Genomic DNA, 13117 nt, shown 5'->3' with positions numbered 1-13117 from the left:
TTGGGAGGCCATGGAACAGGATCTCAGTGGGTTTCAAATGTCAGTAAAGAGTGAACACGGAGCCCCTAGAGGGACCTGAGGATGGACAGTCCTGCCTGCCCTAAGTCCACTTGCAGATGACCTTCCTGTGGCCTTGTCTTCTCTACATCTAAGGTTTGATCCCTTTACTTGCTTTCCCACAGCTAATGTTGATACAGTTCCTGATACTGAATTAGAAAACTACAAATTCCAAATATTTGGTGAAAAGAAACCTCAACAAGAGGAACTGAAAATACTTCCTCTTTCTCTGAATCATTTCAAGGCATTCACTGTCCTGAGGCAGGAAATAGCCCTGACAAGTGTAATTTTTAAAGACACCTAGTTTCAGTGGTTGCTATGCCTGTGAAAGAACTTCCTGGGAGGAGTTATGAGGACTTGTGTGTGCCCCTGTCCCAGGTTCACTACACTGGAATGGACCTGTCCTCTGAGGAAGGGGACTCGAGGGACACGTGTCCTTCAGTAGCCAGGGAGGGGGAATGGCTCTTCCCCCTTCTCCCACACACAACAAGCTGATGACACTGCAAGATTTCTCCATTCAGGAAGGAATGTGATAGTTTGTACCTCATTGACCTGAGCATGGGAAGTGAAAGAACCAAACACAACTCCCAGGCTGTAATAGAAACAGGACTTTATTACAATAATATTGAATCTGGCCTTCGCTATTGTCAACTGATGGTGGTTGGTGCCAATTCATTGCCAACACAAATCCCCCATTCGGGCTGTGGTGAAGAAGNTGCAAAGGTGCTAATTTGAAGCTTACATACATATAATTAAAACTCAGTAGTAACCAAGCAATTGTTCAGAATTTAGGCCAACACAAGTTTTTCTTTTTCTTTTTCCTGGGAGGAGTATGTTATCATTGACATTATTTAGAATTGCCTGAGGAGGGTGATAATAAAAAGCAGTCAGAATTTTAGTTGGCTTAATGCACACTCTTGTTGCCTGTTTGCCAGGTGAACTCCTACAGCGCTCAGCTTTGGTCCCACTAGTTGGGACTAAAAGTTGAGAATTTGTGATCTGAAACATGCCTGCCCTCCTGTAGTTCTTCATCCATAGATTCACTGGCTCATTCCACGAGTACTTAATGGACACATGTTATGTGCCAGGCTCTGCAAGAGGTGCTGGGAACAAAATATTGAATAAGACATGAAACCAAACACACACAAAATTTACTACCTAGTGGAATGTATAGACAAGTGAATAGACAAGTAAATACAGAGCAACTGGGTTACGATGGGTAAATATGGGAAACCACTGAAAAGGGCTCCTGGCTTGGTGATGAGGAGTCCCCACAGAGCACGGCATTGGCGTTGAGACTAACCCCAAGCCCAACAAGCAGAACTAGGCTGGCTTTGTTGATGCTGCTCCTGTCTCCTGTTTTCTGCTTTTACCAGGACAAAACGTGGGCTTCCAAAAGGCCACCCTTGAGCTTTCAGTTGCCTATATGACCTAGCACCATGGCTCTTTTAATAGGTTTTGGTCTTCTGGCATCTTCCCTCTGTGCCCTTCCCTTTTATTCCTCACCACCAGGGAAGTCACTCAGAACATGTTTTCCCGGGTCTGGCTATATCAAGACTGCCCTTGAAGTGTCCCTTCCCACAGTAATCAGGAACCCTAGGACTTAGCCCAGCTGGAGTTCCTTGAATAGCCATGTCAGATGTCAGAAATTTCCTATTAATACAGATGTGAGCTAATATTTGCATACTTATACTCAAGGTATTACATTGCAGACTAGAAAACCAGGACACATTTTCTAGAATGATGGAGATTTAAAAAAATCCTTGCAGCATTCAAGTTTTGCATTTTACTTAGTTTATTAAAACATCTTATTTCTTATTTTGGAAAAATGATTGAGAAAGTAAGCATCAGACATGATTATGTTTAAAAATGAAGTTGGTACAGACTGTAACAATCACAGAGACAGTTGGTACCACAATCATGTACGTGTACAATGTGCTTCCAGAGATTCTTTTGACCAGGGCTGAGGGAGTGAAAGGTAGCATCTGCGTTCTTGTCATCCACTGTATTTATGCCTTAGAGTTCCATGCAGAAGTTTATTGAGGTTCCTTCCATCTTTTTTCTGTAGATTTTGTCAAATCTCTCATTCTGAGCCACAGTAAAATGGTTTTTCCAATCCCCCACAGTTCCTAGAAGAGGAAAGCCCAGACAGAAGTGTTACTCTCTGATTGAAAATTTCAGTGGCCTGAGTGAAGAAGTGGAGTGACCTGCCTTACCCCCACTTTCCCTTCAATGAATACCCATCCACCTGTAGCTCTCAGCTCTGAGAAGTGGCCCTCGGGTGCTCTGTGCAGGAGGTGGGCTCCTAAGTTGGGTGGACAATTGACCCAAAGGAGTTGGTGACCTGGCCCCACCTGTGCTATATTCATATGATGGACTACTCAACAGACATGGAAAGGAACTACTGATGCATAGCCACACAGAGGACTCTTAAAGCATTACATTGAGCAAAAAAACACCACACTTTATATAAAGTCCAAGAAGAGGCAAAATAATTATATGACAGAAATTAAAACAGTGGTTGTCTCTGGGGGTAGAGATTGACTTTTCAGGGGCATGAGGGGGAATCTTCTGCGGTGATGAAAATGCTTAATATCTTGATTGGAATGCTGGTTATATATGGGTATATATGTTTATCAAAACTTGAACTATACCCTTAAGAGCTATACATTTTTGTATGTAAATTACATCTCAATAAAAAATACTTTGGAGAAAAATATGAATGAGATACATTTTCTTTTCACCAAGCAGAAATATTAAAATAATTTTAAGAAGGAAAAATACCCTTTGTCTCACTAATGCTTCTTCTGGAAAATTATGCAACAGTAGTAAAAGGATCAGGACATAAGAACATATGCACAAAGATGTATACTGTAGTACTGTTCATAAAGACAAAAAATTAAAAATAACTCTAGTGTCTACCATTAGGGGAGTAGTTGAGTGAAGCAAGAGGTATCTGTACTTTGATACAACATGAGATCACTTAAAACAGTGATCTACATGAACCTACATACATGTCTTGTGCTGGAGGATGTCTGATATTCTGGTAAATGAAGGTGTATATGACCACATTTTGTGTTTCAGGGAGCAAGCTCTCAGCATGGTGTATACTGAGCCTGAGAGAAGGAGGATGTATAGAAAGATGAGTCTGTATGGTCTGTACAAGGGCTACTTCCCAAATTATCACCATTGAAGAGGAAAGAAATGGAATTGTTTGGCTTGTTCCAGTAGCATGGCATAGTGTTGTAAATTGGAAATTTTAACAAAATAAATTCAACCACATGTTAAAAGAAGAAGAAAAGAAGTTCAAAGCAGTGTGTACACTGTGGTTCCACTGTTGTGAAAATAAGTCTATGTTTACAAAACAGAAAGGGAGGGGATGTCCATATCATTGATAGTTACTTGTGGGGAACAGGATTTTGGTGAAGGGAACTTTTTAAATATAATTCTATATTGACCTAATCCTTTCTTTTTCAATTACATGTATTTCTTTTTTAATTTAAAAGCAATAACAATTTTTGTTTTCTTTAGAAAATGTTAGCTGGGCCAATTAGAATTCCTCTTTTGTGAATTGGAACTCAGAAACTTAAAGAGGATAAGGCAGTTCTCAGCAGTAGGTGTAGCTGAAAATCAGGATGAAGAGCAGGTTTGGGACAAGATTAAGACCAAGTTATGAGCTGTAACTGAGTCAGCAGAAGCTATGAAGTAGGAAAAGGGTATAATAGGGAGAACGAGTGGAAGCTGTTCAGCGGAGAAAGGCACTCGTAGCAGACATGTGGAGAGCAGAGTCCTGTAAATGGTGGTGTGTCAAAGCAAAGAGCCAGAACCTGCTGCTGCTGGGGTCCCAGACTCTGAAGTCCAGGAACCTCCATGAGGCTTGGGCCAAGAGTAGCTCCTGCTCTTAACTGTCTTTGAGACGCCATTGGATGATAAGAAGCCCCTCGTTTTGAGGCCAGCTTGAGGGACTCTCTGCTCTTTGCAACCAAAGCTGTGTAACAAGATCAAACCCCCAACCTTATTAGCAGCAGATATTATGAATAGCATAAATGTATTATCTTGAAATTAATAAAAACCCAACATCTTCTTGCTAAGAGGCAGGCAGTATGTTACTAGACAAATTGAGTATTTCACTTATACATATATTTATATAGTATTTCAGGCCCCACAAACCTTTTCTCATGAAGGGGGAAATGGATTGGTCCAGGATAGATTTGGAAACTGTAGAACGATTTGTCATGGGATTTTCTTTCATTTTCTCAAATGATGTCTCCTGGACGATTTTATCTAACACTGTTTCATCCAAGTTCTTTCCCATAAACCGCATCACCTTCTGAATTTCATGTTTTGGGTCCTGTGGTGAGGGTCACATTGCATTGGAATGGAAGAAGGTATCGAGGGTATCAGAAAGACACACTTACACTCTTCAGGATATCCCTCCCAGAAGTCCAGCCCTGAAACAGCTTTGGATCTCTCTGCGCCTGGGTCTGAAGCGGTTCATCTGAAGGGCCTCTACTCACCTTCTTTATGGCCTCATAGAAGAGGAAGAGGATCTGGTATCTGTCTTTCATTTCCCACCATCCTTTCACATGGTCAAACCAGGAACCCCAACCCACTGTAATAGACACAGGAAACAGAGCAGTCCATCTAGGGATCATACAAACCTTCCAATAGTTAGGAATTCTATTTACCTGATATGTGTTAGAGAGAGAAAAACAAATGATGGACCAGATATATTCTAAGAGTCCTGGTCTGTTTGATTTGGAGGTTGATGTACAATGGGAAAACTTGGAGTAATTTATCCCAACACACTACCTAACATGACTTCATATTTATTATGCATAATCACCTATGCCCTCATAATGGGACAGGGATACCCTTTGGAATGAGGGTGACTCTACAGGTAAGGTGACCCAGAATAAAGGCTTTCAAATCAAGTGGGAGATACGTGTATTTACTTGGGCTGTGGGTGTTCACTGTGAGAGCAGCCAGCCTGCTCCAGCCAGTCCCAGTCTGTGGTAGGACATGCCTAATGAGGGAGGCACACGACATTCTAGGGAATCAAAACGTGTGATTGAGTCTAGCTGGAGTGTGGCTGCAAGGATGTGAAGGATTGTCCTTTACCTTTCCCATTGGTGAAGCTTTCAAAATACTCTTCCCAGGTACCAGGGTCAGGAAGCATTTGATTCATCCTTTGGAAATGGTAGTAGGAAACCATACAGTCTTTGGCATTTCGAGCGACGTAAAGGAACTTTGGGGTAAGAAGAGAGGTGGGTGAAAGTTTATTGTGTAAAAAGTGGATTTTCACATGTTGAGCCATCCTGAGGGTGGCTGTGCACACTTGGCTCAGCTCTCCTGTTGTGGCAATTCAACTTGGCCTTGTGGCCTTCCTTTCCTCTGGCTGTCCCTGCTTTTTTGCTGATTCTGCTCTCTAGTCCTAACTCGGTCCTATGAAACAGACTGGTTTCTGTTTTTCCCCTTGCTATGAGAGTACAATCTTTGTCTAGAAACTATGGCCCACCATCAGACTAAGACTATATATACACGCTGACGATCCTCCTAATACCTTCACCTTGGTTTCCCGGAGAAACAGAACAGCTTTGTGGTTAAGAGTTTGGGCCATGCAGCAAGAAAATAGCTGTTGTTCTTTCTGGCCTCATCAACTCAGTTATTTCCACCTCTAATCACTTCAGTTGTCCCCCTACAAAGCATCCTTTTAGGTTTCATTTTGACAACAGCTTTGTACCCTTCTATTCTCCTGGCCTTTCTCTTTAACCAAGTGTGACCTTTTAATCTCATTGAGATTTCTAGGTGCTTAACTCACACTTTAACAGCATCAATCTCAAAGTGGTCTCATTGACTAGCTATCTCAAGTCCATGACTAGCCATTGAGAAGCTGTGCTGATTTTGTTTTCTTTACCTAAAATGGTGGCTCTCGATTGGGAATGATTTTGCCCACTAGGGGACCTTTGGCACTGTCTGGAGAGGGATGCTGTTGAACATTCTACAATGTACAGAACAGTCCACCCCCCTCTCCAAGAATGGATTATCTGGCCCAAACTGTCAATAATGCTGTATTAAGCATGTCTTTTATTTTCTGTATTCTGATGATTTGACATCTTAGAGCCTATGAACCCTGAAGGGACTGCCCCTCTCAGGATGAAAGAACTAACTATCAAGCTCAGTTTTCAAATGCAAACCACCCAACCCAGAGCCCACACATCAATCACTTTCCTTATTGGGCTCTCACACTCTGGGCCACTATTCACCTGCTGTAATCACCCCAGGGACAGGACCAGACAATTAGGGACAGTCCTATGCCCTAGAGCCCACTGAAATTATTCAAACTACCCAATCCTGAACCTACTTACCTGCCTCACCCAACCTTCCTTGGAAACCACAGTAAATGCTCTTGCTAACATTTTACCCTCGCCCCCTCTGCTCCCTGACCTACCCTGGTGCTTTCTGGTGTAGGGACTTTAAAAAGTCCACTGGAATTCTTTTTGTTTTAGATTTTACTGGGGAATTGGGGAAGGGGAACAGCCAAGTTATTGTGCTTCAGTCTTAGTTGTGAAGGGTGCAGCTAGCTCAGCTCCAAGTCCACTTGCCATCCAACCACCCGTTGGCAGCTCCTGGCCACTCAGCTCAAGGTGTTGTGTTCAATCTTAGTTGCTGGGTGGGTGTAGCCCACTATCCCATGCAGGAGTCAAACTGGTAACCTTGTTGCTAAGAGCACACACTCTAACCACTGAACCATCCGGCTGCCCAACAGCAGCTCAGGGAAGCTCAGCTTAAGGTGCCGTGTTCAATCTTAGTTGTGGGTGGGCATAGACCACCATTTCATGTGGGAGTCGAACCAGCAACCTTGTTGTTAGGGACATGTGCTCTCACCAGCTGAGCCATCTTGCCACCTGTTGGCAGCTCAGCGGCAGCTCAGCTCAGGCACAGCTCACTGGCTTATGTGGGAATTGAACCAGTGACCCTGTTGCTCAGAGCTCGCGCTCTCAACCAACTGAGCCACTCAGCCGGCCCCCACTGGAATTCTTAATCTTTTTACCCTCTGGTTGGCTTTCACTCCATTGCTGCTTGATAATTATTTTATTAATCTCTTCTTCATTCCTTCTCATATTTCTAACCTCTGGTCACAAGATTCTCTCCTCTTTCCCTTGTCTTCAAACTTTTATCCTAGCCCCCTCCCCAAGTTCGTAAATTCTCTTTTCAGTTATATATATTCTGCACTTTAACCCTATTCTTTAGTTTTTCAATTAAATGATCATATTATATCTTTTCAGTTACAGAAATTCTGTTTATTTATTTAATAAATAATTCTTTTAAAAATAGTATTTTTCCAGTCTTTTACTTTTAATTCAATCTTTTATTTCTTTATACAACTTAAATATTCTTCTTTAATTTCTATATCTGGTGACTTTCTTATCAGAAATTCTTGAGGTCTGACTCACTGTTCTTTCTGCGGACTCTCATGGTGGCTTGTTCCTTTGTGTATTTTTTAAATGTGAGATGGTGAGCTCAAGGAGAAGCAAGCACTGTGGGGCCCAAGTTGAAGCTCCAGAGAGGATCTGTGTTTGTTTCTTCCAGGCACCCTGGGGACATTGGCAATGGGATGCATCTTATGCGAATTTCTTAGCTTGCAGCTTCTTGGACAATGCAAGTACAAGTGTGAATGTCAAACTCTCCAGAGAGGAGGCCTCTGGTTAAATACTCTCAGGGGAGCTGAGAGGCCAGGTCCAGACAGAGAGGCTTCCTTGGCCTCCTTTACCCACCCACTGAGGATGAAGTCCTGCAGCACTCCCAGCTTCAGTTCTTCACTCTTCTGGTTCTTTTTGCTCTCGGCTTTGACCCTGTCCCTGTGCAGCCATTACAGATCGAGTTGCTGAATTATCTAGGTCAACAAATCCCCTGGGACAACTATAGACTCAATTTACCTCTCTAAATTTCAGCTCTCTCTTCATTTTTATAATTTAGGATTTTCCTTTACTTTATCTTGATCTCAGTTATGCATTTAAAAGGAAACTTGTTTTATGTTATGCAGCTTTCCTATGTGTTTTATACGAAAGGATTTCAGGATATCTAGTCTGCCATAATCCTGGAAATGGAAGTTCTTATTCCCTTATCCAACTTTACTGAAAGGACTTATGTCATTTGACGTGAGTCCTCTGTACCCTAGAAATACATCTTTTTCCCCTTCATTCTGACCTCTGAGAAAAGTATGCTCCACTTTCTTACCAGGGCTGCTGATAGCTTAGTTACCCTTGACTCCACTCACTCCATGGCCACTCATTTGTTGTTTATTCAGCAAATATGTTTTCTATGTCCTCTATGTACCAGGGACTGATTAGGCAAAGTGGTGTGGAATAAATGAAGTCCCAGAGTAAATAAAACTAGAAGTCCAGAATCTACTAGAGGCTGAAACCAAGTGCCGCCCTGGTCCCAAGAATACTGTTCCATCTACTTACCCTTTTAAATAGTTGTCAAGCAAAAACTCACACACAGACAACAGTTTACTAGTTACCAGAGGGAAAGGAGGAGGGAGGTAGAAAACAGTAAACAGAGTTGAATGTGTGGTGATGGAAGGAGAACTAACTCTGGGTGGTGAACACACAATGCAATATATACATGATATATTATAAAATTGCACACTTGAAACATATAATTTTATTAACCAATGTCACCTCAATAAATTTAATAAAAAATAATCTTCAGGGCTTTTCTCCCCCACACTCTTTCTTCTCTTCTTTATTATATGAGTTTTCTCATTGCTTACAACCTAGGGTAACCACCTGCTCCCCATCCTTTCACAGCCAGGTTTACTAAAATATCAGTGGACACTCACCGTCTCCCCAATATCTCTAGTTGTCTCCAAAAATTTACTCTGGCTTTTGCTTTCATGTCTTGTTTTTGAAACTGTTCAGTTGATTATCCTGCTGAATGTAGAATTTTACATTTTCTCTTATTGCTGATAAATTCTCAACAGTTCAGAGAGAGTGGAGAGTAAAAATGATGATGCATGTCTTGAATCAAGGTCTGGAGGATTTGCTCTCAGGAGACTTACCCTCCCTTCCTGTGGGTGGGGGTGGGGTTTGCTATCTTACCTTGCAGTTGTTTTCCCAAAAAGATGGAGGCAACAGCTGAATGGGAAGGTGAGTCCTTAGTGTCCGTGGAGAGGGCATTGCTTTGGCTTTTTCAACACCTTTAAAGCAAGTCAAGAGGAAATGTCTGTGTAATACAAGCATCACATGAGGAACTTATATTTCAGGCTCTGTCCATAGGTCCCATCACCTGCTTATCTTTCTGCTTGTCTCTTGACTTCCTTTTGGGATTTCATAATGGGGTTATTGATATTACCTTCACTTCTATAGAGTTAATTCCTCTGTCACTTTAAGGCTGAGGAGACAGAAGCTGAGGATGGACAAGTGTTGTCTTGTTGAGCCATCTGAGGCCAGAGGGCAGGCCTCTCTCACCTCCCAGCCAGTGCTTACCCCTGTGTGCCTGCAGCAGGTTCCATGTGCCTGGACTGTGTGCCAGTCACTTGTTTCAAACTCTAAAAACATACACACTTGATGGCATGTGAGCTGTGATTTCTACTCTCTCCTTTAAAACACTTACTGGGGCACTTGCTCTGTGCCATCACTGTGTTAAACTGAGGTGAAGGGAAATGGCAACAAAGATGAGGAAGACACAACCCTTCTCTCTAACAAGCTTCCATTCTAGTGGAGGAATCCAAGAAAACTGGAAAAAAGCTTGATTACAAAGTAACATTTTATTTTAAATATGAATCAACAAGTCATGTTCTAAAGCAACCTTCCATACCACCCTTCCACCTCTGTGGTCCTCTGATCACCAAGCCCAGCTGACTGAGGAGCCAGGCCCTCTCTAGTTGGTGTCTGGTTTTCCAAAGATGGGGGTGGGTAGAAAGGAGCCTGTGAGGAAGATGCCTAGCCTTACCCCTGCCAATCACCCTGGGAGGACCATTGCCGTGTTTGACTTTTAAAAAGCTGGATCTTGGGGAATGTTACTCAGAGTGCTAACTGCCCTCTCCATGGTGTAAATGGTGCTTCTGGTCCATCTGAGCATTACAACTTGGCTACACCTCTGGGCCTGAGGAAGAGGAAGACTCTTTCAGATCCCAGCAGAGAGGAGAGGCCAAAGCCCTCTCTGGGAGAGACTGTGTCTGGGGTTGAAGCTCTTGTTACCAACAACCTGAAATGTAAGTGCTCCTGGTGGCATCAAATTGCTGCTGCTTTGAGCAGCTAGATCATGTGACTTTCTGCTTAGAAGTCTCGGGCAATGTCTAATTTTCAAGTTCGTGTGTGTGTGTGTGTGTGTGTGTGTGTGTGTGTGTGTGTGTTGAGCAGGAAGGTGGGGGTTGGAGGTACTAGGGAAGGGATATGCTTCATTCTGGTTTTCTTTGATTTTATTTATTTTATATATTGGGAATCTCCAATAAATTTTTTAAATTATGGAAAAATACACGTAGCAAAATTTTCCATCTTAACCTTTTCAAGCATACAGTTCAGTAGTGTTAAGTACTTTCGGATTGTTTTACAACCAATCTCCAGAATTCTTTTCATCCTGCAGATGAAACTCTACCTGTTAAACACTAACTCCTACCTTTTCCCTCTCTGCAGGCCTGACAAAGAGCTCTGTTTCTGTCTCTATGACTCTGTCTATTCTAGATATTTAAGTCAAATCAAACAGTGTTTGTCTTTTTTGCGACTGGCTTATTTACCTTACAGTATGTCCTCAAGGTTAAATTCACATTGTAGCATGTGTCAGAATTTTCTTCCCTTTAAAAACAATGGTATTCCGTTGTGTGGGTATACCACATTTTACCTGTTCATTCATCCACCCATGAACATTTGGGTTGCTTCTACCTAAAGTGGCTCCCTAGCAGCCAAAATGAAGAGGGAGTTGCAAGATATAGAGGTAAGAAGAAGAAAGAAAAAGAAAGACTGTGATGACACTGCCCTGAGCATGTTTGCTCCCCCAAGACCTCTGTATGCTTGGGCTTTCCTCCTCCTACATGCAGCCCTCCTGGCAGGCTTGACTCAGCTCCCACTTCTGCCAAAGAACCCCTATAGCTTGGGGCTTTACATAAAGCCTTTAACCAGAGTTTTCTTTTACAAATTCAAGTAAATTATGCACTTATTCCTTTTCTCTTTCTTTCTCTTTCTCTCTCTGTTCCTCCAGTAATGCTCCAGAAAAGCTGGTTCCGTTGTGTCCTTCCCCTGACACACTGCCACAATTGCTTAGATTGTGAGTCCATGAGCACACTTCAGGCTACAGACTCCAATCTCAAGCCCACCCTGAGGGAGAAGGGGGTGAATGAGTCATTTTTGGCCTTCACCGTCTGCACAAGGAGCTTGAGATCTGGAGGAGAGGTAGATAGATAACAATAATAATAGCTTATCATTTTAGGTATCACCATTTCTAGGAATTGGTCTTTTGTCACATTCCTCCCACCCTGCCCATTACATCCTATGCTAACCTCTACCCAATATACTCACTGCTTGTCATTGTATAGTGTATATTTCTCTTTCATTGGAGGATACATTTATTGAGGGCAAATGGAGGTATGGAGTCTTCTGTGCAGCACAGGGCTTATAGTATAAATGTTTGTTGAACTGAAGGGGTCATTCATAGATTTCATTTATATACAGTTCACACCACACACACACACACACACACACACACACACGTATTTTCAAAGACTTTCCAGCCCTATTCTCATTGGGTCACAGATGCAATGCCTTTCACATCAAACAGCTCTGTAGCTAAGAGTTGGTGGGAGGGTGAAGGAGGTCTGGGAGACAGGGAAACTGCAGGGCACAAACTCACACAGAGTTCAGCACTATCCATCCACTCCAGAAACCTCTGAGGTGGTTGGTATACTTGACCCACGCCCATCAGTCTATTTCAGGAACCACCCTACTCTCTTCAGAGGCACTCCTTACCTCTGAGGGATTATTTATTCTGAAATAAAACCAACACACAGCCTAGTCTGCACCCAGCATCCATCTGCTTGTGGCCAGAAAGACCATGAAGCCTGTAAGTTACCTCTTTGGACACAGGGTACCTTGTTTCAAAAAGAACAATCTTGGTTTCTATGACATGTCATGCTGGGCTATTGGTTTTCATCCTTTCTTAAAATTCTACAGTTGTTGGCATTCACTTGATAGAAGCTCTATGCTGTTTTTAATACAGACTTACTGATTAAATGCTTTGCCAAGAACACCTCATTGAAAATCATTTTAGGCTTTTTTTTCCCCCCTCTCTCTTTAATCTCTCAAATTGTCAGAGGTAAAACAATAGTGCAGGGAAAGAATGCAGAAATAAGATAAAAATCTAGGCTTGGATGAACCAGGGAGCTTATAGGGTTGTGGGGTAAGAGATTTAGCCTGAAGAGGTGGTCAGTAATACCTAACACTTAAATAGTATCTACTCTGTTCCAGGCACTCTTTTAAGCTTTTTATATGTATTAACTCATTTGATCCCCACAACAACTCTTTGAGACAGGCACAAATTCCATGGACATTTTGCAGCTGAGGAAACTATAACATAAAAAGGGTAACTTGCTAAAGGTCATGGAGTGAGTGGTGGCATCAGGAGTTAAACCCTAGTTGTCCTTATGAGGATCAGACACACACAAAAAATGGAAAGAGTGTAATCACAGTTAAGCAAGCAGACAGTAGCCTGTGTGTGAGGTCAGAGCCCTGCAGGCAGTTCAGAGCAGGGGCCAGTCCAGGCACTTGATAGCAAAGCTAATGGTCACCCAGACAGACAGGAACTGAGGGTCAGAGGTACCAGAGGATCTAGGCTGGTAGGACCATAGGGAAAACAAAATGCCTCAAGGATACTCTAACACAATGGTACAGGTTACAGGTGTAACTTCTGAGCATCAGATCAGGAACTTTTCTATCTGAAGGTATTTGTAAAAATTTGTCAGTCTGTCAACAGTTACTCCAAGTTCAGACTTTAACACTAGAGTTGTATTGACTATACTTCTATAGTACTTCTAGTTATTTGTGTTTCGAATTTTCTATTA

The 13117-nt window shown here is 42.4% G+C and overlaps 1 protein-coding gene across 3 annotated transcripts in view; it reads right to left on the bottom strand.

The window, feature by feature from the left end:
• Positions 1 to 804: 804 nt before the first annotated feature.
• The window catches only part of LOC109373460 (sulfotransferase 1C2), a 28911-nt gene continuing 16598 nt past the window's right edge, over positions 805 to 13117 (bottom strand). For all 3 annotated transcript variants that reach the window (XM_019627263.1, XM_019627262.1, XM_019627264.1), the window contains exons 4-8: positions 9165 to 9262; positions 5179 to 5305; positions 4575 to 4669; positions 4228 to 4408; positions 805 to 2186 (exon numbers count right to left, since the gene is read on the bottom strand). In XM_019627263.1, the coding sequence (XP_019482808.1) occupies positions 2074 to 2186; positions 4228 to 4408; positions 4575 to 4669; positions 5179 to 5305; positions 9165 to 9262 (614 nt within the window). In that variant the 3' untranslated portion in view covers positions 805 to 2073. The remainder of the gene's footprint in view (positions 2187 to 4227; positions 4409 to 4574; positions 4670 to 5178; positions 5306 to 9164; positions 9263 to 13117) is intronic.

The sequence above is a fragment of the Hipposideros armiger genome, unplaced genomic scaffold (assembly GCF_001890085.2).
Source record: "Hipposideros armiger isolate ML-2016 unplaced genomic scaffold, ASM189008v1 scaffold_727, whole genome shotgun sequence".
Taxonomy (NCBI): domain Eukaryota; kingdom Metazoa; phylum Chordata; class Mammalia; order Chiroptera; family Hipposideridae; genus Hipposideros; species Hipposideros armiger.
Note: the sequence above shows the minus strand (reverse complement) of the source record. Positions and strands in the feature narration are given on the sequence as shown.